The sequence below is a fragment of the Crocodylus porosus genome, unplaced genomic scaffold (genome assembly GCF_001723895.1).
Source record: "Crocodylus porosus isolate Cpor-Errol unplaced genomic scaffold, CroPor_comp1, whole genome shotgun sequence".
Classification (NCBI taxonomy): domain Eukaryota; kingdom Metazoa; phylum Chordata; order Crocodylia; family Crocodylidae; genus Crocodylus; species Crocodylus porosus.
In genome coordinates this window covers 19,215,733-19,239,431 of record NW_017728910.1, presented here as the reverse complement: position 1 = coordinate 19,239,431, position 23,699 = coordinate 19,215,733, and the positions used below count along the sequence as shown (strand labels likewise).

At 43.9% G+C, this 23,699-nt stretch overlaps 1 protein-coding gene across 3 annotated transcripts in view; it reads right to left on the bottom strand.

Annotated features, from left to right (window-relative positions):
• The window catches only part of MFN1 (mitofusin 1), a 38,700-nt gene that overhangs the window by 3,716 nt on the left and 11,285 nt on the right, over window positions 1-23,699 (bottom strand). For 2 of the 3 annotated variants that reach the window (XM_019532760.1, XM_019532759.1), the window contains 9 exons: window positions 17,742-17,849; window positions 16,957-17,110; window positions 16,771-16,838; window positions 10,057-10,178; window positions 7,337-7,463; window positions 4,252-4,356; window positions 3,269-3,371; window positions 2,046-2,275; window positions 905-1,060 (listed from right to left, as the gene is read on the bottom strand). In XM_019532760.1, coding sequence (XP_019388305.1) covers window positions 905-1,060; window positions 2,046-2,275; window positions 3,269-3,371; window positions 4,252-4,356; window positions 7,337-7,463; window positions 10,057-10,178; window positions 16,771-16,838; window positions 16,957-17,110; window positions 17,742-17,849 — 1,173 coding nt within the window. The remainder of the gene's footprint in view (window positions 1-904; window positions 1,061-2,045; window positions 2,276-3,268; window positions 3,372-4,251; window positions 4,357-7,336; window positions 7,464-10,056; window positions 10,179-16,770; window positions 16,839-16,956; window positions 17,111-17,741; window positions 17,850-23,699) is intronic. The other variant, XM_019532761.1, reaches the window with a different exon arrangement.

Genomic DNA, 23,699 nt, shown 5'->3' with positions numbered 1-23,699 from the left:
AAACACCTAGCGCATTTGACAAAGATGTGTGCGTCCTGGATGCTCCAGTTAGTCTGCACTGTGGTTCTGTTGCCACTCAGGTGAGTAAGGATTAGCACCACACTGGACAGTCATACCAGTTAGAAACAGCATCTTGACATATTCCTGAAGCCTTTGTATAATCACAGCCAGTTATCTAATGCCAACAAGCCTGAAAAATCAAACAGACCCTGAAAAACAGGCTAATCGCTTAATGTAAAATATTGATAATGAACTGTTTTCAAGTCGCCAAGGAAACCCTGACCAAACTGATTCTCATGCATGCTAAAGATTAATTTCTACATTGCAATGGGCTTATCAATGACATTAAAGGAAATTCACATCAGTTTTGCTCAGTCCAGTTGTATCAGGCAGGATGACAGTTTGGCATTTCTCAACCTAATGCTGAACAACCATCACCATTTGTGAACAAAACTGTCAGAGCCCCCTTCCCACTGTGGAAGGGAGTCTGAAAACCTAGTGCCTAATATGTTTTAATGTAAATAGGAAGAGAAGCCTTTAATGTTACTGAAAATGAATCGATCTTTTTATCTTTCAATAAAATTAAGCCATAAATGGAAAACTTTTACACCACCACCAGGATACGTAAAATGGATGTAGGTGTCCTTTAACAAAGATGATTTCAGAAAAAAAAGTCCCAATTGATATACTCTGAAATCTATTCGGTAGCTATTTAATTTCATTGGACAAAAGTACTGCAGTCCCCCGAGCTCAATGGAGCTATGCTGACCCTGTTAAAAGACCACTACTGCCCAGATAAATATGCTGCATCAGAGGTGACATCTAAAACAAGAGAGAGAGTATCTGGCACAGATTAATCTCTGCCATGGTTTCTATTACAGTGAATGTTGCTAATTCTACTTGCCACTCCTCCAACAATGATGACGCTCATAGAGGTCCGTGATGTCAGTGAAGCTAAACCCGTTACCAGAGTAACCATAAGTTCCTCCTGTGACACATTCTCTGGAGTTACAGCGGGAATGCTGGCAGCGGAGGGAGTGGAAGCTAGCGGACGAGGGATCTAGAAGAGTGGAATAAGGGAATTGGAGTCATGAGCACCACAGATATTCTACGGCAGACTGCTTCGTGTTACTTGCTTTCATATATTCAGGGTTAAAAATGGAACAGTTTGGTGGCTAAACCTGCCAGTGTAGACCCACATGAAAAGCTTTTTCTTTCATCTAGAGCAGCAGCACTGGGGGTTGTGACAACTGCTGATCAAACAGGGAGTGGTTGGGTAATGAGGGCTGGGTTTTCAGTTCCAAGACAAGGCTGGAGTGAAGACAGCTTATAGCCCTGAGTTCTGAAGAGTGACTTTTTTTTTCGCATACCAGTGGAGATCATGCGTATTGATTTTCCTTCCGCTGGGCTTCCCTACACAGTCCACTCCCCACTGCTAGATGCCTGCCCACACCTCTCCTGCAGCCCAGGGCTCTTCTAGAGTAGAGTATGTAGGTTTTTTAATCCAAATTTCATGGTGGCCCTTCTGTTTGGATGAACCAGCTTCCCAGACCCGACCACCCTAAAAAGGGACAGACATCAGGTTCTGCAGTTTGCAGCTGGAGGCCACAAACGCAGTTTTGTCACAGAACAGAAGACAGTTGTCTCTTTCTACTCGTTTGTATGCACTTCAATAAAACTCCAGTGCCCCAACTGGCCAGATGGCCCATTAGGTCAAAGAAAGTGGGATCTGGCCCTGCTCCATTTTAATTACACAAAGAGTCTAAACGAAGCGACTACAGAACAGAGGTATGACAGAACTCCACGCCTCATAGCAGGTAACAGCTGCAGGAATGCCAGGGGGAAGTTCTGGCTCTATTTCTGTCCCCAAATATAAGCCAGTTAAAACATCCCTCACCAAAACAAGCTTCCAGCCAAAGGAACCAAGGAAAGGCTGCAGTGAGTAGATGAAACGTTAGGAGCAGGTGAGACGCACCAAGTTACTTCTCACATGTAAAACACCAAGTAGCAGCCCAATCCTTCCTAAAGGTCTTGGAAGTACTTACCTGTACGGTTGGATCTGCCAGTCCTAGTAGGACCCTCTGGGCATTCTTAGGACCCAAGAAGCGGTTGACAAGTGAGGCCCATCCCAGGGAAAAGCGGAACGCAATATCTTCTTGAAAATCTGCGCACAGACTATGACAGTTCAAGTCGTAGCTGAGGTCAAACTTCCTGCATGGAATTAGCAAGTGGAGCTGATTCTGAACACCAGAAGGCAACAGCGGCTTCACATTTTCTAGGAACAAAGTGCAACAAAGCTGAACTCCATTCAAAACTTTACTCTGCCTCGGCAGGTTTACACCTGGCACTGATTCTGAATGTGGCCCTTTGAGTATCAAACACTGAAGATGAAATAATGGCTACAGTTGACTTACTACTGACTACCACGGCAGCCTAGAGTCAAAAGCATACATAATCATGCATCAGCATAAAACACTGCTGATCCTAATGGACTTGATCACAGTCAACTTTTCTGGAAAATAAAAAATCTTGGGCAGGTTGCAGGGACATACAGAAGAGGAAAGATGGCAAGGGCTTCACTTAAATCCAAGACCTCCGTCTGTTTTCTTACCAGAAGTCAGTTCAGGGGAAAGGGGGGGGCCGTGTTCAGCACTGGGGGTTGTGACCACCACCACCACCATTAAGTCAGAAATGGAATGAATAGTCATTGAGAACAGGCAGCTATTTGGAGAAGAGCAACTGAGTAAAACTAGCCAGGGTATGCAGGGATAAAAAAAAAAAAAAGCAGTACATCCAGAATAAGTTGGGAAGCCTCACATCCTACTCTTAGCTTCACACCAACTTGGTGTATGATGAAAAACACTCAACCTCTCCACTTCAGTTTTTCCAAGTGGGAATAATTATTACTTCAACCTGCTTCATAGGGAATTTATGGGGATTAATTGCTGCTCAGCGCTTTGAAGCCATAAAGCGCTGCAAGAATTATAACCCTGTAAATTCCAGCCATAGTATGCAATAATCCTGGTGGGAGACCAGAAGTAATAGCACAGATTTACTAATGAAAACTGTTCCAAACAGGAACTAACTCTTGATTATCCATTACAGGTAGAGGGCCTGGCACATGCAGCCCTCATCTCAGACCGTGGTACTTAGTGCTACTGCTTTATAATTCACCTTAAGTAGGGAAAGCCCTCTTAGGGGAGAGTGGGAGACTTTCAAATTTAAATGCTTGGGGAAAAAAAGTAACATTCCTCCATCTCCAAATTACCAATCATCTCCTGCTGGGACTGATGCATTGATTCATTGACTTCACTGGAGCAGCGGTCAGCCAGGTTTTTCCCCAAACCTTCCTCTAGATGTTTGTTGAGTTCCTACCATTTCACAGAGAAAACAGCCATGTAAATTAAAGGTCAGTTCACTTGAGCTAAATGCAACAAATCCTTATCTTTATAATGTATTGTTATCTGTGGTAGGCAGAAAAACATCATGTTTGGGAATGACCAGGCTCTCAGTTTATAACCATAATTTATCTTTTGACTGAAATTACAAAAGGGTTGCTTTCTGTAACATAAGAATCATTACAATTGTGGGTTTTCAATAAATCAGTTTAATCAGAGTATAATGCTGTCATATTGTTCTACAAAGCCCTGTTTGACAGGGACCAAGCTCATTAACACTGATAGACTGCAGCCATGGTGATGGCACAGTCTTCAAGTCCTTTAACTGATCGTAGGGGTCTGGTTCTGCTCCTGCACACATGGGCCCTATAAATGCAAGGCCCCAGCTATGATTGAAGTGAAGAACTGATAAAGTTTAATCAAAAAATGACCTTTTAAAAAGTAACCCCCTCCTCCCCCTCCAAATGCTATTGACTCCAAAGTATTTTACATGTTGCTGTTCTGGTGACTTTGACATTTTTATCAAAAGTACTCTCAGCATGGATAGTAAGTTCTTTATGGACCACAAATGGGTACACAGGGAAGAAACAAACCTGGTTTTCAGTAAATAAAACTTTCATTTAAAGACATCACAAAAACCTGAAATTCCCAGAAATTCTTCAGAAACAATTATTTTTTTGTAACTGGCTGTCATTATATTCTAATTCGGTAATAGAAAAAAAACCACAGACCCAACAAACAGCAAAAGTTCTACACAGTGTAGGAATTATAACAATTAACTAACTAAAACTTGAATGTGCAACTATGGCAGTGATAAAGTTTTTCTTCATCAAACCACTTGGAAACAACTTACGCTTTTATACAGCTGCAGTACTTGTGGAGAAGGGTGAAAATCAGCATAGAATTCATCAACCAAAACAGACAGGCGACAAATCTCATCAGTCATAGCAGAAGAGACCTGAGAAAATTATAATGTAGACAACAATAAAACAAATATATTTCAATTAAAAATTACATTATACTAACTGCAACACTCTTTTTAATCTGAGTTCATGTGTTTTTGCTCATTATACTGCTTAACCAAAAATGTGCAGTTTAAAAGCCCACTCTAATATAATAAAGAGTAGGTCTTCTGTAGGTGGCTTCTAATGGAAAAACCCTGCTTAGATCTTGTTTTTCCACACATCTCCACAAAAAGATTCCAAGAATAAATTAAAGGGGAGGCCTAGCCCTTACTGTTAAATTCCTCAAGATACTTTTTGAGCATGTGCGCCAGCAGTGGGATCATGTGATCCATGCATATGAAAACGTTTTTGAACAGCAGTATCTGTTGAAATCACACCTGCACTCTCCATGCTTTTGTGTGTGTCTGTGGCTGCTGGGCCAAGAGCAGAGCAGTCAAAACCACTCTACAATCTCTTTTGGATCCATGGGATCCAGCTGATAGAGGACTCTATATAGTATCAGCAAAGGATGCTGGGTGTTTAATACATTTGGATAATACATGGCAGAGAACCAGTTAGTTTGGGGTAGGTAGCCATTCTTTTTTCCTCTGAGTGACTGCCCACCATGAAATGCTTTGAAGTCCAGGAGGTGAGCAGGTCGCATACTTACAGATACAATGACCATACGTCTGGAGCAGTCTGTCCAAGACTGTGCTGATTAAGGAGCAGCAGTGGCTAAAGATGTGGTCCTAACTCCAAGTAGCTGCTCCATAAAGTCTTCAAGGCTGGCATACTGTTTAGTGAAGCTAAAAAAAAAAAAGCTACCTGACTCCTGGTGAATGGGACTGATCTGTGCAAGCTGGTCCAAGCGAGCAGCTGGATAGCAAGTTCTAATGAACTTCAGAATCACTTTAGATAGTGTCTGTGCTGTCACAAGCAGACTTGCGTGTCAGGAAAGGCTAGAAACAGCCTAGGGGAGGTTCTGAAGCTTGTGCTCATGCCAAATAGCAAGTAAGAGTCCTGAGGTGCAGAGTTCAGCATCTCTATGAATGAGGGAAAAAACTGGTAAGATCCTTTTGAGTGAAATTCAGAGAACTTTAGGCCTAAGGTCACTTGTGCATAATGGCTCTACCACAAAGACTTGGATCTTTCTGGCAGTGACTGGTTGCTAAGGAGGTCGGCAGACTATAGGGGAGTACTTGTTTTTTTCCAAGTGCCCTGATGTCCTCAACTCTGAGCATATGCTTATGGGAGTCTGGTTTGCACAATAGGTAATACATTAAATGTCTGGGCAATGTTTCCCCACTTCTCTCAGATACAGAAGAAGGGAAAGACGCCATCCACAAGTGAAGCCACTGTTTTGCAAGTTCTGAACAGCTCCAAAGCATCTTGGAGCAGCACTGAAGTTTCAGATGCTGGAGTGAGATCGGTCTCAAATTGTTTCTTCCACATGCAGAATTGTGGAAGAGAGAGTGAGTAGGAAGGTGGCCAAATCTACAGACGGTACAAAAATATTCGAAGTGGGAAAGACCAAGGCAGACTGAGGGACCACAGAAGAATCTTGCACCACTGAACAAACGGCAACTAAAAGTATAAAGTGATGCACTTAGGCAACAATAACCCAAAATGTTCCTACACTATGATAGGCCTACATTAGCTGTTACCACACAGGAGAGATTTGGGAGTCATTGTGGACAGTTTGCTAAAAATATCAGCTCAGTCAGCAGCCATCAAAAAGGCAAACAAAATGTTACGGATTATTAAGAGGGGAACTGGAAACAAAACAGAAAGTATCATCGTGTCCTTTTATGAATCTATGGTGCATCCATACCTTGAAAACTGTAAATGGTTCTGGTCCCCACACCTCAAAGAAGATAAAGAACTACAGAAGGTCCAGAGAAGGACAAGGATGATTAGTGGTATGGAGGGGCTTCCATATAACAAGAGACTAAGAAGACCAGCCCTATTCAGTCAGAGTATAGCACCCTGGATGCCATGAGATCCTCTTAAGCATGCCTTGCAGTATTAGCACTGTTAAGTGTGCACACCTATGCAATTCACAAAATTAAAATTGCTAAACTTACAGATTTCTACCAGAAACCAAAGTTCCTAAACTATTCTGACCTGTTTTGTTCTTGCTGAGTGAGTTCTCTGTAACAGGAAACTTGTTCTACTATTTTTCCATAGCCAAAAAAAACAAGTGAAAGCTAATGGCTAGCATTTCTAAGGGGTGCCTTAGGTCTAAAAAGGTTGAGAACTACTGGCCTAAGCCAGTAAGATTAACACCACATTTCTGTAGAGTTCAGAACTGTTTAGAAATGGGGTCTTGTTACAATAAAAGCTGAGGGTTAGTTGTGAAGTTCAGATTCGGAACCAATCCAAGATTGAGAGGCAGAGTTTGTTGCCAGCCCCATTTCTAATGTTCACAAGGAAGTGATCTTTAAAGGATCTGGTGCTCAATATTTACATATTTTACAGATAAAATGGAAAAACAGATTTAGATGAATTGCCAGGTTTTTTGTTGCTCAACATATACAGCTCTTCCTGATTGCTCTGCAGTTACAGATGCTCAGTATTTCTGAAAAACGTCGTGAGAGTAGTAATGCCAGGAAGGCAGAGTACTAGTATATTAGTGATATCAGAAAATCCCTGGTGTACATGCACCTCTGTCAGCAGAAGAAAGCTTAAAGCAAAACTCCAGACCTTCAGGGGAGCTGGTCTATAGGAAAAACGGACAGAGCTCGTCTAAAACAGGGGGCTTTGCCATTGTAGCTCTGGCAGCAGCAGTTCTCACTCAGTCTGACAGCACACTTTAATTTCTTGTTTGTGTGCTGTGTGCATGGGAGACTAGCAGTGTAGAGAGAAGAGCATGAACCTCCAAGACTCTAACAGGTGAACCACAAATGTGTAGATGAAAAATATTCTCATTTTCCAAGAATTTAAGGCATTCCAAAGTTTGCTTCTAAACAAATGTACCTCTTTTATACAACTCACCTTGCTCTCCACATCCTCGGTCACATGCTTTATTTTTCTCTTAATATCTTCTGTTAAAAGTTTCAGCTGATTTCGAACAAAGTCCAACCTATCTTTCTGGTCCTCTCGCTCTTCCATTGAATAGACTCTGAAGTAGCCAAAGGAAATCATTATCATTGCTACCAGTTCTTCCATAAACACAATACAAAGGAGTGGTAGCTGACAGTTAACTGAAGAAGTCAATCAGTCAGAAACAAATCTGAAGTTAGGTTGGTTGACAAAGCTACCATGAATAGAAGCAAATGTTCTACCTCACTAAACAACAGCATAAGAGCTATACATTAAAAAAAAAAACCCAACCCACAGAAAAAATATCACTCGTTATTCAGCTTTTGATGTGCATTCTACAAGGGGGGGGGCATCTGAATTGGAGTGCCCATTGTGACATTTTGAATCAAGTACTAAGACGACACAGAAATGGGGCTGAAGGAATCCTTTTTGTGACGCTGGACCTGAACTAGTCCTTACCACTTGGTAGAGACAATTCTTCTGGCCAAACTGCTCACTGGCACCACTTGATTACTCCTTAACAATGACCTGGCACTTCTCATCCTGGAGATTAAAAAAGTAAATGCACCCAACTCTGACCACAGATGACTCAGGACTAGACCAGGATCTGTCAACCTATGGCCCATGGGCCAGATCCAGCCCATGGTGGATCCAGCACAGGCATTTGGATCCTGTGTGTGGACATGATGATTTGGAGGCACTTGATGTGGGGGGCCTTCAGCAAGTCTCTCTCCCATGTTGCCACTGGAAAAACAGCAACAGTGAGTAGGCCCTAGTGTGCAGGGCAACCTGGTTTGGCTCCATTTTAAGCCTAATCATGTATGACAGGCTGAGAGAGGGTCCAACACGTGAATTCTGGGTCTGGCAAACATCACCAAATGGGGCCCCACATAGTTCAACCAGAATCCCTCTGGTGGCACCTCAGCCTGTCGCAATTAGTGTGGCCCTGGCCTCCATGAGGTGGGGCCACACCAGGTTGCCCTGCACCTCATTTGCATATTAATTTTTGAAGGATCCCAGGACTAATGACAAGAACACCCGGTTCCAGTCATGAGTGGGGGACGTAGATCCTTTTTTGGCAGGGATGGGGTGGTAATCTGGAGTGCGCGCGCACACCCCGCCCCCACCCCCACCCACACTGAAGTGCCAGCAGTGTTAAGCTGTCTGGTCACCACGGCCTGAAATACTGTCAACTCTGCTGAGGCCCAGCTCAATGAACTACATAATAAATTGTGAGCCTTTTGGCTCTAGACTAATATCATGCACAGTTTATACTGTATACAAGTAGGTAGAACAATGCTGCTTAAAAGCATGTTTATGGAGTACCTAAGCTTAGACTTGCAACAGTTTCAAAAAAGGTTTTTATTTATTTAGAATGCAAATCCACAAAGCCAAGCAATAGATAACACGCATCAATTCTAGATGAACTAAATCTAGGGGTACTATATGCAAATTACTCTGGCTATTTTTAATTTCAAGGTCAGTGTTTTCAAATTTGCTTCTTACCTCCATGTGCTCAGGAGGAAAAGGGTTTGACAGTAAGGAGCAGGGGCTTGACAGAGGAAGAAGCTGCGGGGGAGGTAGAGGGCAAGGCGGCTAGCTGACCCCCCAGATTTGTTTTCCCTCCTGTAGCAGTGGGAGGAGGATGAATTTAAGGCAGATGTCCAACAATCAGATTCTACACCTAGAACATTTTAAACAAATATATTCCTTTTCCATTTAAAGAATCTAATGGTGGAGGGGACTTATCTTATAAACCAGGGCATTTGAGTAAATCAGAGAATCATAGAACATTTGGGTTGGAGGGGACCTGAGGAGGTTACAACTAGTCCAACCCTCTTCTCAAAGCAGGGCCATCCTCCACTAGATCATTCCAGCCAGGGCTTTGTCAAGCTGGGCCATAAAAGCCTCCAAGGATGGAGATCCCACCTTCCTAGTGAGAAAGTTTTTTTCCTAAAATCCAACCTAAACTTCCCTGGCTGCAACTTGAGACTGTTGTTCCTTGTTCTGTCATCTGCCGCCACTGAGAACAGTTTAGCTCCATCTTCTTGGAAACCACCCTCCAGGTAGTTAAAGGCTTCTATCAAAGCCCATCCCACCCAGTCTTCTCTTCTGCAGACTAAATACGGTATTAGAGAGTCAAATTGGGGCTTGGAGGGAGCAGGGACACAGACTACAAGCTGACACAGCAGAAGCCAAGGTTCAGTTGCTCTTCCCACCCCAACTCCCAGGTCCATAAGGATCTTGAACACACCATGCACACTCCCAGCAATTCACCTTCTTCTGTTTACAGTTAGTTATGAAGTGGGCCCACACAACGCTAAGATGGCGCTTAAAACAAGAACAAAAAAGTCCTTAGAATTTAAAATGGATTCTCAACTAGCAGGCTCCAGGGACCCATTGGCTGCCTTCACAATCTGTTAGAAGCTAAAAAACATCACAAACCAAACAATGGACTCCACAAAAAAGCCATCTTTCTTTATACAGGACAAAGACAGGGGGGAAATGGTGCAAGTGAGCAGTACTTAGATTGAAGAGCCAGATAAATTATCCATTAACTTCACAGCTTTAGGAATAAGTGACCTTTAAAAGTCTACACTAGCATAGGGAAATAAGTCCTGTAGAAATAGGTACGTAAATTGGATGAACCCAAGCAAAAGACAGACTCCTACCTTTTCTCTGCTGCTGCCACATTTATGGAATCCATAATGTCTTTCACAGTGTCTATTATCTGTTTAGCTCTGATAGTGTGCTGTTCAAACTTGGTTTTCACTGCTGACTGCGAGATACACTCCTGCGAGGACCCAAGCCACAACACATTACTGCAATTCCATGTCAGTGCTCTCAGGAATTTCCATGTCAGAAAGCACTTGCTGCTATCATTAGAAACTTAAAACCAAAGGAAAATGAAGAGGAAGAAAAGACTATACAGAAACCAACACACGCAACAAAAAATTCAAATACATGTATAGCAGCAAGACTGAATCTTCATGTCTGCCCACAGTAATGTGCAATGCTTTTATAAATTAACACCACAAAAGGAAAACCATAAAATCAAAGTGTGAAGTATGAAAATAAATCTGTTCTTAAATTGGCTGATACTGTCTTTGCTATTATCAATGTTAAGCACCGATTCCTAATGACTTATCTGGCTTGTGATTTCTTCTTTTTTGCCACATTAACTTTTCTGATCACTTGAGGGAGCAGTTTTTACCACAGTGAGATTATGTACCTTTGCACACTTTTATGCCGATACAACATGCCCAGGGGTCAAATATGTGACTAGGTGCGTTATGCAGAAGAGTCACAAGGAACAAGTATTACCTTACAACAGAGATGGCCAACCTGCAGCAGGTGCACCACAAGTGGCATGGACAGCATCTGTGCGTGGCACTTGACAGACCAGGGAGGGAACAGCCAGCACAGTGGCAGACAGAGTACTGAGATGAAAGCAGTGCAGCAGGTCACCAGGGAGCACAGGGGAGGGAACAGAAAGCAGAGCAGCAGATTGGGCAGGTGAAGGGAATCAGAGTATCACTTGGGGAAATAGTGGGGCTAATTTATGGCATGGCTGCCAAAAAGGTTGGCCCCCACTGCTTTACAGGATACCTATTTGCAAGGCACATGGTCTTTAAATTAATTTCCCCCGTGCAGATCATATAAATCTTAAATCTAATCATGCTGGATAGTTAGAAAGAATATAATGATACTGTCTTCAATATCTGTCACCTGACTGGTGGTGCATGCAGCAGTGTGAAAATTACTGAAATGCAGATCAAAAGGAAAGGTTAATGGCCAGTTTGGGCCAACAGAATTTATGGATGCAAGTGAGAGGTTGAAATTAAGCAATTTTAAACAATCATCTCTCTACTTAACTAAATGCATTGCCTTTACATAGTAGTGTCAAGACACTACTAAGACCCTACATTTATGTTTGAGGAACAGGAAGAAGAATGAATGCTGGTAGTCTCCCTTTTATGGGATACAGGTCATTTTAGACCAAGGGGAGATTTTCTAAGACACAAAAGACAATTTTCAAAATGCCTTTGGAAAAAATCTTCCCCTATGACGCTGATCACCCCCCAAGAACTGTTTGCAACAAGATGTAAACAAAAGATCAAAAGAAAGAAAATGGTCACTGTTCCTCGATGAAGCAGATCTAGAAGTCAGCAATGAAAAACCAGAGGTTCATAAACATCAGCACATTGTTAGAGCTAGACTAGACATATAGGAAAGATGGCAGTCTTTCAAACATTAGTCGGCAGTAGATAAAGGGATTACATTCGCTCACTAAACAATCAGAAAATCCACAGTTAAAGCACTAGGAAAAAACACAAAGGTTAGTTATATGGCTGGAAAAGATGAGAGAGAGAAACAAGTTTGCCTTTAGAGTTTATTTTTAAACTCATTTATCAAAATGAAGATAAAAAAAGCTGCTATGCTTCACTACTGTAACTGGGAACAGTCGCCACCACCGACCTTCTAGCGTTGTAGGCTAATTTCCTATAAGTCCACAGCTTAATACATTTTCTGGGTAGGCTGTCAAAAAGGCACTGTGCTAATTAAGGATGAGACTGTGTTTTAGTTATTAGCTCCTCTTTCACCAGTGATAAGTTGGCAAACAGTAACCCCAGTATAAAGCTTGTCTGTTTAAAAGCACATTACATTGAGGGTTACTGCCTACAGCCCCCATGCGCTGATCCTCCATCATGTCAAAGTTATTGTTTTAATGAGGCCCTCTGATATTTCTCCGAGTTTTAAATGGATTACAAATACATTATCTTTTCCATGTGCCTTGAGAATGAAGATAAAAATTACAGATCTATAATTAGTCCACTGAGTTGACCTGAAGGCTCTACAGATGAAGAGCTGTCAACTATTGTTTTTCTTGTATATACCAGTCAGGTAAGGACTGGGGGTGTTGTGGGGTAGGTGGTCTGGAACTAGAAACTGATGTGCAAAAAATGCAAGGGGTGAGAAGTAGAAATAGGGGAGACTGGGATAAGCTACGCAAATAGGGACAGGAAAGAGAAGTGGAGACTGGACTGGCTAAATGAAGAGAATGGAACTGAGCTAGGGGTGAGAAAAACAGGACTGGGACAGGCTGGAAGGGACAAGGCAGAAGGTATTAAGAGTAGTGATATAAGGCAGAGGAGTCTATGCCCATGACAGCACATTCCCCTCCAGAGCCTACTGTGGAAACCAAGATTTCCAAGTCTCTTCATTCCTCTGCTGCCAGCAAATATCTATGAAACCCACTGTTCCAGTCTATTCTATACAAGCTTTCATACTGTGCTCTTCTCCAGAGTATCCAAGTGCCTTCCAGCAGCATATTATGCAACATGACTACATAGCTATTACATGCCAGTTCTTCCATCCTTCCCCAGGGTGATGCACAAGCAGTAAATTGTCTTGTTCTGGCAGGATTTGCACATGCCCACTTCTGCATTCACAGTAGAGAAGGCTAGATCAACAAAATGCATCTTGCACTCGCAAAGTAACTGGTAAAGTTTGTGATCATCTCCATGGATAGTACTAGAGGAGAATGAGACATACAGGCATAATGGACGCGTCTACTGGAAGACTATTGGTCAGAATTTTTTCAGACTAGTCCAAGGCTACACGTACTTTTTGGTCCTGCAACGTGCTGGAGATCCACCGCTTCTGAGCAGACACAATTAATCGAGTCTGTTCCGCACGCAAGCTGATGCGCACTGCGCTGCTTCACGTGCAGTTGTATAAGCAGTGAAATGCACATCAGCATGCAGAAAATGGGGTCAGTGTGCTTTTGAACTAAAGAATCTTCTACGTGTTGTAGTTCAAAAACACACCGCCACCGTTTTCTCAGCGCAGATGTAGATTTTGCCGCTTACACAACTGTAAACATTGCAGCACTGGGAGCATTTCAAAGCCCCCAGTGCTACAGTACTTGCATGTGCAAAAATGCCCATGCTCTTTAGTTAATGCTCATTAAGATAAGTTAATGCACATTTTCCTAGTACCTCACAATGCAGGTGCTAGATTTAATGTGTGTTAACTAAAGCCCCTTAATGCACATGTAGATTCACCTAGAGTAACACTGTAGGGAGTGTCAGAACTAAGTTTTCAAACATTAATGACCCATGTAGGTATCAATATACCACCACACGACAGAATCTGTTTTCTGCTTTTGTTAATATCCTAGGAAATTACATTCAAATATATATTTAAGAACATTATTAAAGTTGCAAAGTCAAAAACCCAAAAGCTAGGGGTAAGTGGCAAAATGGACGTCAGCACTGAGAAAATGTCAGTGGCGCGCTTTTGAACTGAAACACATCCAAGGTACTTTAGTTCAAAAGTGCATGGCTACCATTTTCTACATGCTGATGCACATTTTGCCACTCACTTAACGGCACGCGGAGCAGTGCATTGTGCATCAGCTCGCATGCAGTGCAGACTCGATTAATCGAATATGCTCAGAAGCAGTGGATCTCTGGCACACTGCCAAAGGAAAAAGTACGTGTATAAATGCCCGAAGTTTCTTATGCAACTGTAATTTGGTCTCCTGATGCTTACGCATTAAAGTAGGAGATTTAAATCACATATACTTTTCCCCACAGGACCCCTACCTCATTCATGGCATAGGACGGACCACAATGATACACAGTTGTGTAGTGAAAGAAGGTGTTATTTTGCAGGACTCTTATTTTACCAGCTGCAGAACTGGGACTGAGTAAAAACTGAGGCATGGGATTTGCAGGAAGGATGATTAGTAGGGGCGTGCGAAGTGGGCCCTATTAGATTCGGATTCGGCCCGAATCAGGGACAGCAATTCAATTAATTGATTCGGATCACTGTCCCTGATTTGATTAGGCCAAATCCGAATCTGAAGATTCGATGCTGATTTGGAGAATCAGCGATTTGGACACAGACACAGCTTTAAATGTTTTTTCTACGTACCTCAAGGTACCAGCACAGCTTGTGAATGCTGCGATGCTGGGGCGGGTGGAGCATCCCACAGGAGTGGGGGGGGTCCCTCCATGTGCTCGGCAGCGAACCCAGAAGTGGACCAGAAGTACTTTCAGTCCACTTCCAGGTCCACCGGGGAGTGAGCTGGATGACCCCCTGCCGCACCCACTGGCTCAGCAATCAGCCACAGGGGGACCCTGGGTGGTCCCCTCAGACCCAGGAGGCACCACTCACCAAGCTGGGGGGCCATGGGGAGGGCCCCTCTGCACACTCCATGGCGGACCCGGAAGTGGACTGACAGTGCTTTTGGTCGACTTCCAGGTCTGCTGCCAAGGCACTGGGGAGCCCCCCCATGCTTCTGTAGGACACTCCATGCACCCCAGCATCGCAGCATTCACAAGCCCCCTGGTACCTTGAGGTACACAGAAAAAACATTTAAAGCTGTGCGTATGTCCAAATTGCCAAACCTTTCCAAATTGATTTAGAGGGTTCTGATTTGATTCGGAGAGATAAAAGGGTCTCCCAATTCGATTCGGAGATTTGGCCACTGAATCGGGCCGAACCTCCACTGAATTGAATCAAGGATTGAAGCTTTGCACAGCCCTAATGATTATGGCAGTGAAAGATTCTCTCAGTCTTTGCCACAAGATTTCTGGGATGTTAGACAAGTCACTTAAAGCTTTCTGCATTAGTTTCGTCTCAGTGCAGAAGTACTGTATATTCTCAACTTCAGCTAAAGTTAAGAGCTGCCTTTTGAGCACAGGAGAGCACAGGAATACCAAGAACCAACTTCAATCCTAATTACCATTTCCTTTATTTTGGAACTATATATTTACCATAATTTTTCTTCAGTGAATTTACTAAGATTTTTAAAGGCTCTTCAGTGACTAGGGGCCTAAGTCCTAGCAGCTTGGAGAATTTTGCTAATTTTTTATGACTACAGTATGCTCATAAGTGAAATTACAAACCACAAAAAATACAAATTTGATTGCAACTTGTTTTAACGGGACAGAAGTAAAAAAATAAATAAATAAATAAAAAGAAATCTGAGTCCATACTTTGCTCCTAGGGCTCCCCAGTGAGCCAGGCACTGAAACATTTACAGTACAATCTGCCATTGTTCCAGATACTCAGCCATCTAACGCACACGGGGAGTTAAGGATCAAATATAAGCCTCAGCCTAGCATTTCTTTATTTTTTACTGAATTAAGTCTCACTGTCACATTAGTATAGTTCTATATTCCTCACACTATTCATTATGAAGTGTGAAAGGAGGTTCAGAATATTTGCCTGATCTAAACCAACAGTCATATCATTCTAGGCTTGTGATCTTAGTGAGATAGCAAAGACCCAATCTGTACCCTATAAATAAGGAGCAATTTCTGAAATAATCAGTTAAAAATCATTATGAATGCCATGCTAATATGAAAGCTGCCCAAATTCAGTGAGGTAGGTAGATATTGCTACAGTGAATAAAACCAATGGGCTATCTGGTCCAGCACCCTATTTCTGACAAAAACTCAAGATAAACTCTGAAATTGAACATGCCTAAACTGCTAAAGTTTGCAGTAAATAAAGTTCACAGGGGGGAGGGAGGTGGTCAGTGGCACCAGCTGCAAGGGTTAAGCTAATTGCCTGCAGGATAGATTCGGCTTGGTATACAAGTCCAGGCGCTTCATTTAGGCTTTTGCTGCTCAGTGACTCACACCCTTGTTCCCAACCTAGAACTCTTATGCCTTGTTCCTAGCTTGCTTGTCCTGAACCCTAGTATTTCATTCCCACTTACTGTCATGTGTTCTGGACTCCTCAGCACCTGACCTCTGTCCAGACCTAGATTATGAACATGTGTATCACTAGGGCCCAGAACATGACTTGGACTCTCTGGCTGTGAACCATTTGTGAAGTCTTGGGCCCTGATCTGGACTCCCCACAGGCACAGGTTCTTGTTTAACTCTGCATACCTTCAAAACATCTTATGCCTCAATCCTTACAAAAGGAATGCACATAGAAAAAAATTAGAGTTTTGTTCTAAAACACTGAGTTCTTAGTTATCCTATATGCATATTTTTAAATTTCAAGATTACAAGATCTTAGTACTGTAATAACTGAATGTACCACTACTGGTGTCTTTATATGGTAGATGGCATGATGTTAGGATGTTACAAATGAGTGGAGCTCAGTTTTGTAGCCCTCCTTATAAAGCAACACCTACTTCAATGTAAGCACGCGAGTATCTTACTTGATACGAGTAAGATTGAATGAGGAGAGCGCAAAAGTTAGCTCAAGACTGATACTGCACTTTTATATCATATGCTGTAGCCACTTCCCAAAGCAGCTTAAACGTATAATGTGTAATATGCAATATGATTACCCTAAGAAGGGGGGAAAATGTCAAGCTCAGTACCCACACAAGTTAGAAAAGCCATCGTATCTACCTCAAATATTTGCTCAAAATTCTGAAATTCCTGGAATCTTGTTTGAAACCCTTCAGCGAGTGCACCACCTGCAAAGCACAATGGAAATTAAGATGGACAGTAACGCCCACAGCCAGTTACTGTTTTAACTTTTTTTTTTTTTTTTTTAAACAGACAAGGGCAAAGGAAGCAGGGTGCAATATATACCATCCGCTGGCAACCCTTGGGACTTCTGTTTTCTAGCACTCAGAACTTCCTTGGCTGAAACAAAGAAGATGCGATTCTGTGCTTCTGCAGGATCAACAACTTTGAGCTCATCAACTAGGAAAGTCAGACAGCGCTCCATGTGCTGCCTGCGGACCTGTTGGAAAAAAAGGAGGAAACGTCACGCAGAGACAGCATCAAATTGTAACCAAGCATTTCTGAGAAACAGATCAGAATAAGCAGCGGTGTCCACTGACTGTAGGTGCTAGAGGACCTTCATATATAATATGTCTCTATTCCTATTGCAGCAGGTGCCCCTAAGTCATTTAGACTTAAGAGTGAAATGCTTACTTCCCTACAAGTACTCAACCAAAAGGTGATGCAACAAAAACTGAAATAATTACTTTCCTTCTTACACAAAGATTATACTATATTGCAGCATCTAAGTTACAGATAGAATGGAAGGGATTTCTCCCCAACTCTTAAAAGGAGAGTTGTCTAAAAAAACCCACCACCGAATGAAAGTTTTACCACCCAAATGTAGTTTTGTAATTATATTTGAAGGTGGTGGTAAATTGTCTTCACCTTCTAATCATGTATCTTCTCCTTCCTTTCTTATTAACAATAAAATTCCCACAGCTGACTTAATATGCTGATCACCATAATATCTGGACCCATACAAAAAAATTATCCATTGGCAATATTATTTTTGACACTGTAAACAATTTATCGTAACTAGCATTTTGTATTTGTTACTTCCAAAGGAACAAAGAGTAAGCGTAACTCACATCCTCCATATACTCAGGCTCTGAGGCAGAAGCATCCCAACGATTGTTGAGGATGAAGATGTTTGGTTTGGAAAGCCGCTCATTTACTTTATGAAAGAAGTGTTTTTCCTAAGAATTTAAAACAAGAAAACAGAAACACAGAGACAGTGTCATGGCATCTCCAGAAAAGAGAAGGTAGGTTTTAGGTTAAAACCAGTAAGTGCCAGTATTTTTGGCTGGCATGCTACAAATGAGCTCTGCACCAGCCCCGAGTGCCACACTACTGCCTTTCACCTGCCTGTTACTCTGCTTTCTGCACCTTGTCCTGTGCACCCTGTCCAATCTGTTGCTCTTTTTTCTATGTCCTGCCCCATCTGCTGCTGTGCCATCTGCTATGCACACAGGCTGCCTGTGCCACGTACACCACAAACTGGCCATCTTTAGGTTTCTTAAAATAAAATAAAACCCCACTTCCTAACCTTATGTCTGCCCAAAGGCTAGGAAATTTCTTAAGGATGATACCAAAACTAAAAACCAAAGCCGTGGTTTCATAACCTGTCCAGTGGCACGTTCTTCTCTGAAGAACTGACAAGGTAAAAATATCATTCAGTATGAAAGTAGTGCCTTCCTTGCTTGGACTGTTCTTCTATTCTTTTTTTCCCAATCCCATATCATGGGTCACAATGATCAAATCATAATGGAATGGTGGTTTGTCAGTACACCAGAATAAAATCAGTCCTTGCTCTAACTTGCATGTCTTCTGAATTTAACCAGAACAATATTAAACACGTTAGACTGAACATCTGTAATACTTAAAACTAGAAGTGCACTGATATATCAGCTGCCTATTGGATCAGCACTGATAAAAGGGAAATTTACATTACTAGCTTTTTTTTGGCCATCGGAGCCGGTAACCTTCTCTGAACTTATGCCTTCTGGCTGGAGCCCACGGATGCCTGGGTTACCTGTGAGCCAGGATGACCCCAGATACACCCCCATCGCCTGACTGGTGGGCTGGGCTGTGTTGGAGCAGAGCAGCTACCGTGGTGTCCCGGGCACTGATGCAGCATGGACTGCAGGCTGGGGCTGGGGTGGATGCTATAAAAGGTTCATAGTTTCATAGTCTCCTCTTAAAGACCCCCAGAGTAGGAGCCAGCACCACTTCTCTTGGAAGTTGGTTCCAGATCCTAGCTGCCCTGACCGTGAAGTAGCGCCTCCTGATGTCTAGCCTAAATCTACCCTCTGCCAGCTTGTGACCGTTATTCCCGGTCACTCCTGGTAGTGCTCGGGGGAACAGGGACTCCCCCTGTGCCTGCTGGTCCCCACTGACTACTTTGTAACAGGCCACTAGATCCCCCCTCAGCCTTCTCTTGTGGAGGCTGGACAGGTTCAGGTCCCGTCGCCTCTTTTCATAGGGCCTGCCCTGCTGCCCCTGATCATGCGAGTGGCCTCCTCTGGACCCTCTCCATGTTGTCCACATCCCCTTTGAAGTGCGGCGCCCAGAACTGGATGCAGTCCTCCAGCTGCGGCCTGACCAGTGCCGCATAGAGGGGGAGGGGCACCTCCTTGGACCTGCTCGAGATGCATCTGTGGATGCACAAGGTGCGGTTAGCCTTCCTGACTGCATCCCCACACTGCCGCCCATGTTTATCTTGGCATCAATGATGACTCCAAGATCCTTTTCTGCCTCTGCACTGACGAGAAGGGAGTCCCCCAGCCTGTAGGTATGGTGCTGGTTCTTCCTCCCCAGGTGCATCACTTTGCACTTGTCGGTGTTGAATCCCATCCTGTTCGCATCCACCCATCCTTGTAACCTGTCGAGGCTGAAGCCATGACTGGGGGAGGGAGGGGCAAATGGAGCTGAGCTGCCCGGCCCAGCCCAGAGTGACTGACCCGCAGTGCCCAGCGGGCAGCGCCTGGCAGGGGCCAGGGAACCACCCCACACCACTGTCAGAGGTGCTCAGGCTCTGGTTCTTCTCCAGAGCACAGCAGCACGTGAAAGTGTAGCCCCTCCCAGGATCCACAGCAGCAGCGTCCCATGTGCTCTGTGCCTAGCCGCCTGCCACCAGTGGGGGCAGAGGGGAATGAATGAGGAGTGGGGCAGAGGCTGCAGAGGGCATGGGGAGCAAGCAGCTGCTGTGGGTCTGACTCTGGCCCTGACCTGGGCTCAAGGATGGAGTGAGAGCCACAACAGCTATCTGCCCCCCCTCACCCACAAATCTGAGAAGAGGGGCTCTTTCCCCACCATGTGCATCGTGGGGGCTTGTCTTGCATCCAAGGCACTGGGGTAGGCGCTGCTGCACAGGGGACAAGGCCCCTCACAGCAGCACCCCTCCGCAAGCCACGCTTTGCCCACCTTGCCCCAGCACTCGCACTCAAGCACCACTTATGGCTAGGCAGCAAGAGGCAGGACGAGGGCTCTGAAAGAGAAGGGGGAAGGCAGTGGTTCTTTTCCACCCCTGCTTTCCCAGGTCACACACACACTGCTGCCTTACAGAGCTCAGGAGATACTCCAGCAGCTGTCAGAAGCTGCCCCCCTGCAGCCACTCACTGCCCTGGGCAGCTGCTACAAGAGCTGCTCTAATTAAAGCACTGCTGTGTCTCCTGTATCAGAGTCCCCACACTTAGAAAAGGCACTAAATATTGGTTACCAGATCGCTATTGGCAGATATGGCTGGTTAATAATGAGCTGTCGGTTTTGGCCAAGAAAACCCTTATAGGTGCACCCCTACTTAAAACATCATCACCCAATGAGAAACAGCAAATATGCAAATGAGACAGCTATAGAAAGAAGAACTTCCAAACAGAATCCAACAGCTCCTCAGTGATGGAGAGAAGTACAAAACCAATGTTTGTGCTCCCTCCACTGGTTTGGCACCAGCTGCTAAACGTTATTCTCAAAGCTTTATTGGCATCAGGTGAAAATAATTAAGGAAAGCAGTAATATTCTTAGTGGTATGCTCCATCTCAGGGAACTGGGTTGCAGCAAATGTTAATTTTTCTCTATTTGTACAAGTGGCAAGGAAAAGTATTTATTTGAGTGCTTTTGCATAACTGAGAGGCAACCGATGGTGTCCTCTAGATCTCACTTTATTTACCACATCAACAAAAGGTAACAAAAAAGGGAATTTTACTCCTATAGAAGATGGGACATAAATGAAGATTTTAAGGCTACTCGGAATTAGGACAGAAATCTGCAGATCACAGACAGTCTTGTTTCTGAAAGAGAACTTAGTTTATCTTCAGCTTTCATTATTTGTGCTACTCTCATTAAAAAAAAAAAAGGAACTGTGCATAGTAATGTAAAGGATACAAGAGTTTTGCATGTACAAAACCCAAAAGAGAATGACCCATTTTACGTTTAATAAGTTTCTTCTGTGCCAGGTTGAAAAATCATTTGGCAAAATCAAATTAAATAAGCAAAAAATGCTTCTGCTTCTGGATGTTACTAATCATACAAGATAGTAACAAGAATTTTCCACCCGCCTCAACAACCCATCCATTATTCCAGACAAGGTTCTTTATTCCAGAATATTTATCACTTCAGTCAGTTTATTTTTAATGGGTATTTTCCTTAACTAATGAGAGAACCTAACCACCTTCGGCCTTTGTTATTTCATTACCAAACCAAACTTAACTAGGATATAGGTCCTCATTGTTTCCAAGTTTCTAAGGGATAATGACTTCTCGACACAAATACAATAACATTTTTAAACCCACAGCACACTTACATTGCCACTAACAACCCCTACATTTCCTGCATATAAAAAGCCAACATGTCCCTAAAGCAGAGGAGATATCCCTAAAGCAGAGGAGATAATGAAGCCATGGTTGTACCAAATCCTTCTTGCTGTACATGCTGTCAGATATATCCTTTGTCAGAAGAACTCTTTTGTAAAAGACTCTCAGTGGCTAGAGCTCAGAAAATAGCCCAGAGTGTTTTCAAGTTGGTATTCTATATCACTTGCTTCATTCCCAAGCCTATTAGTTTCTTTATAAATAGGTATTTTAACAATATCAAGAGTGAATCTTTGTTGAAGGGCTTTTGATATTACAGTTCCTCTAGCAATGTTGCAGTTCTCCCTCTGGGCATTAAAGCTGTTCAACTTTCAGGTTGGGTGGTTTTATTGTTTGGTTTTTCTTTTACTTGTTATGATCATACAAAATGAAAACAAAGAAACATCTTCGGATCTCAGTTAAAAATGCCATGTCAAGTCTCTTATGCATCGCATCTTCCTGGGAAGTAACAAACCCAGTAAGAGGCATGAGGAGAGGAAAGAAATCTTGCTTTCCTAGCATGATCCCTCAAATACAGGATAAAATAAACTGCACACATACTCTTGAGAGCCAGGGAAATGCAGCAGAGGTTCAGATTTGCTCCAAGTGAATTATATAACTTCAGCTGTGAAAAATCACGTACTTCTGTGGTGGAGTGATGTTGTAACTGCAATAATTGAAGAAACAGCAAGATGCAAGGATTTTTGTCAGTGGGCGTGTCTACATGAGATGCTTAATGGCAAATTAGCATAGTTTCCTGTGAAGTAAGCATGTGCGTCTACATGTGCACATTTATTTCATGGTAAATCTCCTTAATCCCAAGTAAGTTTGTTACCTGCACATAAAGTACCAAATTTACTTGGCATTTGTAACAGCGCCATAGCGCTCATGTAGATGCCTAGCTGGGAGCCAAATCTGCTTCTGATCAACCACCCACCAGAAGGCAGGAGATAGCTCCCTGCCCCGCAGGGAACTGCCTGCAGCTGGGCCAGGTTTCACCACAGAAGCCTGGGAGGGAACAATGTTCCCCTGTCCCAGCAGCAGGGAACTCTAAGCCCTCTGCTCCCAGACTGCAAAGCAGGTGCTGAGAGATCCTTATCTCCCAGCCCCCATTCTGCCATTGTGATCAGGGAGCAGGGAGACCCTTAATTCCCAGGATGAGCCCCAGTAGCACCTCCCAGCATCATGGCTCTACCACCACAGGGCTGCTGCTGGGAGACGCCCGAGTCCTGTGGAGACAAGGGTCTCTCAGTCTGAGCCCTGCAACTTCAGGCTGGAAGATAAGTATCTCCCAGCAGTGGCTCCGCAGTTGCGAAGCTGGTGCTGAGAGCTCCTTACTGGTGGGGGCTGAGGTGCTGGTTCCCTGCTCAGCTTTGTGAGCACGAAGCTGGGGAGAGAGGGAGGAAACAAGCCCCTCAAGCTCCTCAGCTTGTTCCCCCTGCAGCTCCATGCTCACAGAGCTGGGGGAGGGGGAACAAGCTCCCCAGCCCCAACTCTGAAGTCACAATGCAGTCGCGGAGCAGGAAGGTGGCGAGTAGTGACCAGGGGACATGACCACCCACAGGAGCCGCCAGCAGCCAGAGGCTATCACAGACTACCCGCAAAACCCACTGGTTGTATTGGTGGTAGGGTGGTTAGTGGCAACTGCCCACAGATGCCTTTTTTGTAGAGGGTTCACGTGCAGCTGCGTGCACCCCTATGTGTTGCCCCTGCTGCACGGTAAATCTACGCTGGAGTAAATGCATGCGTAGACACACCCAGCAACATCTTTTATTGGTTAGCAGAAATTTTAGATAAGCTTTGAGCATAAAGTACCTTTGCCCAAAAGTTTGTCTAAATCTTTCCCAACTATTGCAGTCAGCAAAAAAGTATAAGAAATAGAGGCATACTCAAGACATTTTGGGAGCTGATACCAATAGCCAATATTTAAGGAGGCACATCAGCCAACACCAATCTGACCCAGTTGCCTCCAGCTGGTAAGTCCGGTGTGGTGGAAGGGGAGGGGGGAATGGAAGGGACATGGGGTGGGGGGATTAACACCCCCCATGGTGAAGGAGGGAGGGGGCAGATGTTGCTCAGGAGGGGCAGAGGCATGGGATGGATGTGCAGCTCGTGGGGGGGTGGAAAACAGGCGGCAGCTCCTGCCACTGTTTGCACCCCAAGAGGGTGGGGGTATGTGCCTCCTAGATCTGCATGGTGTGT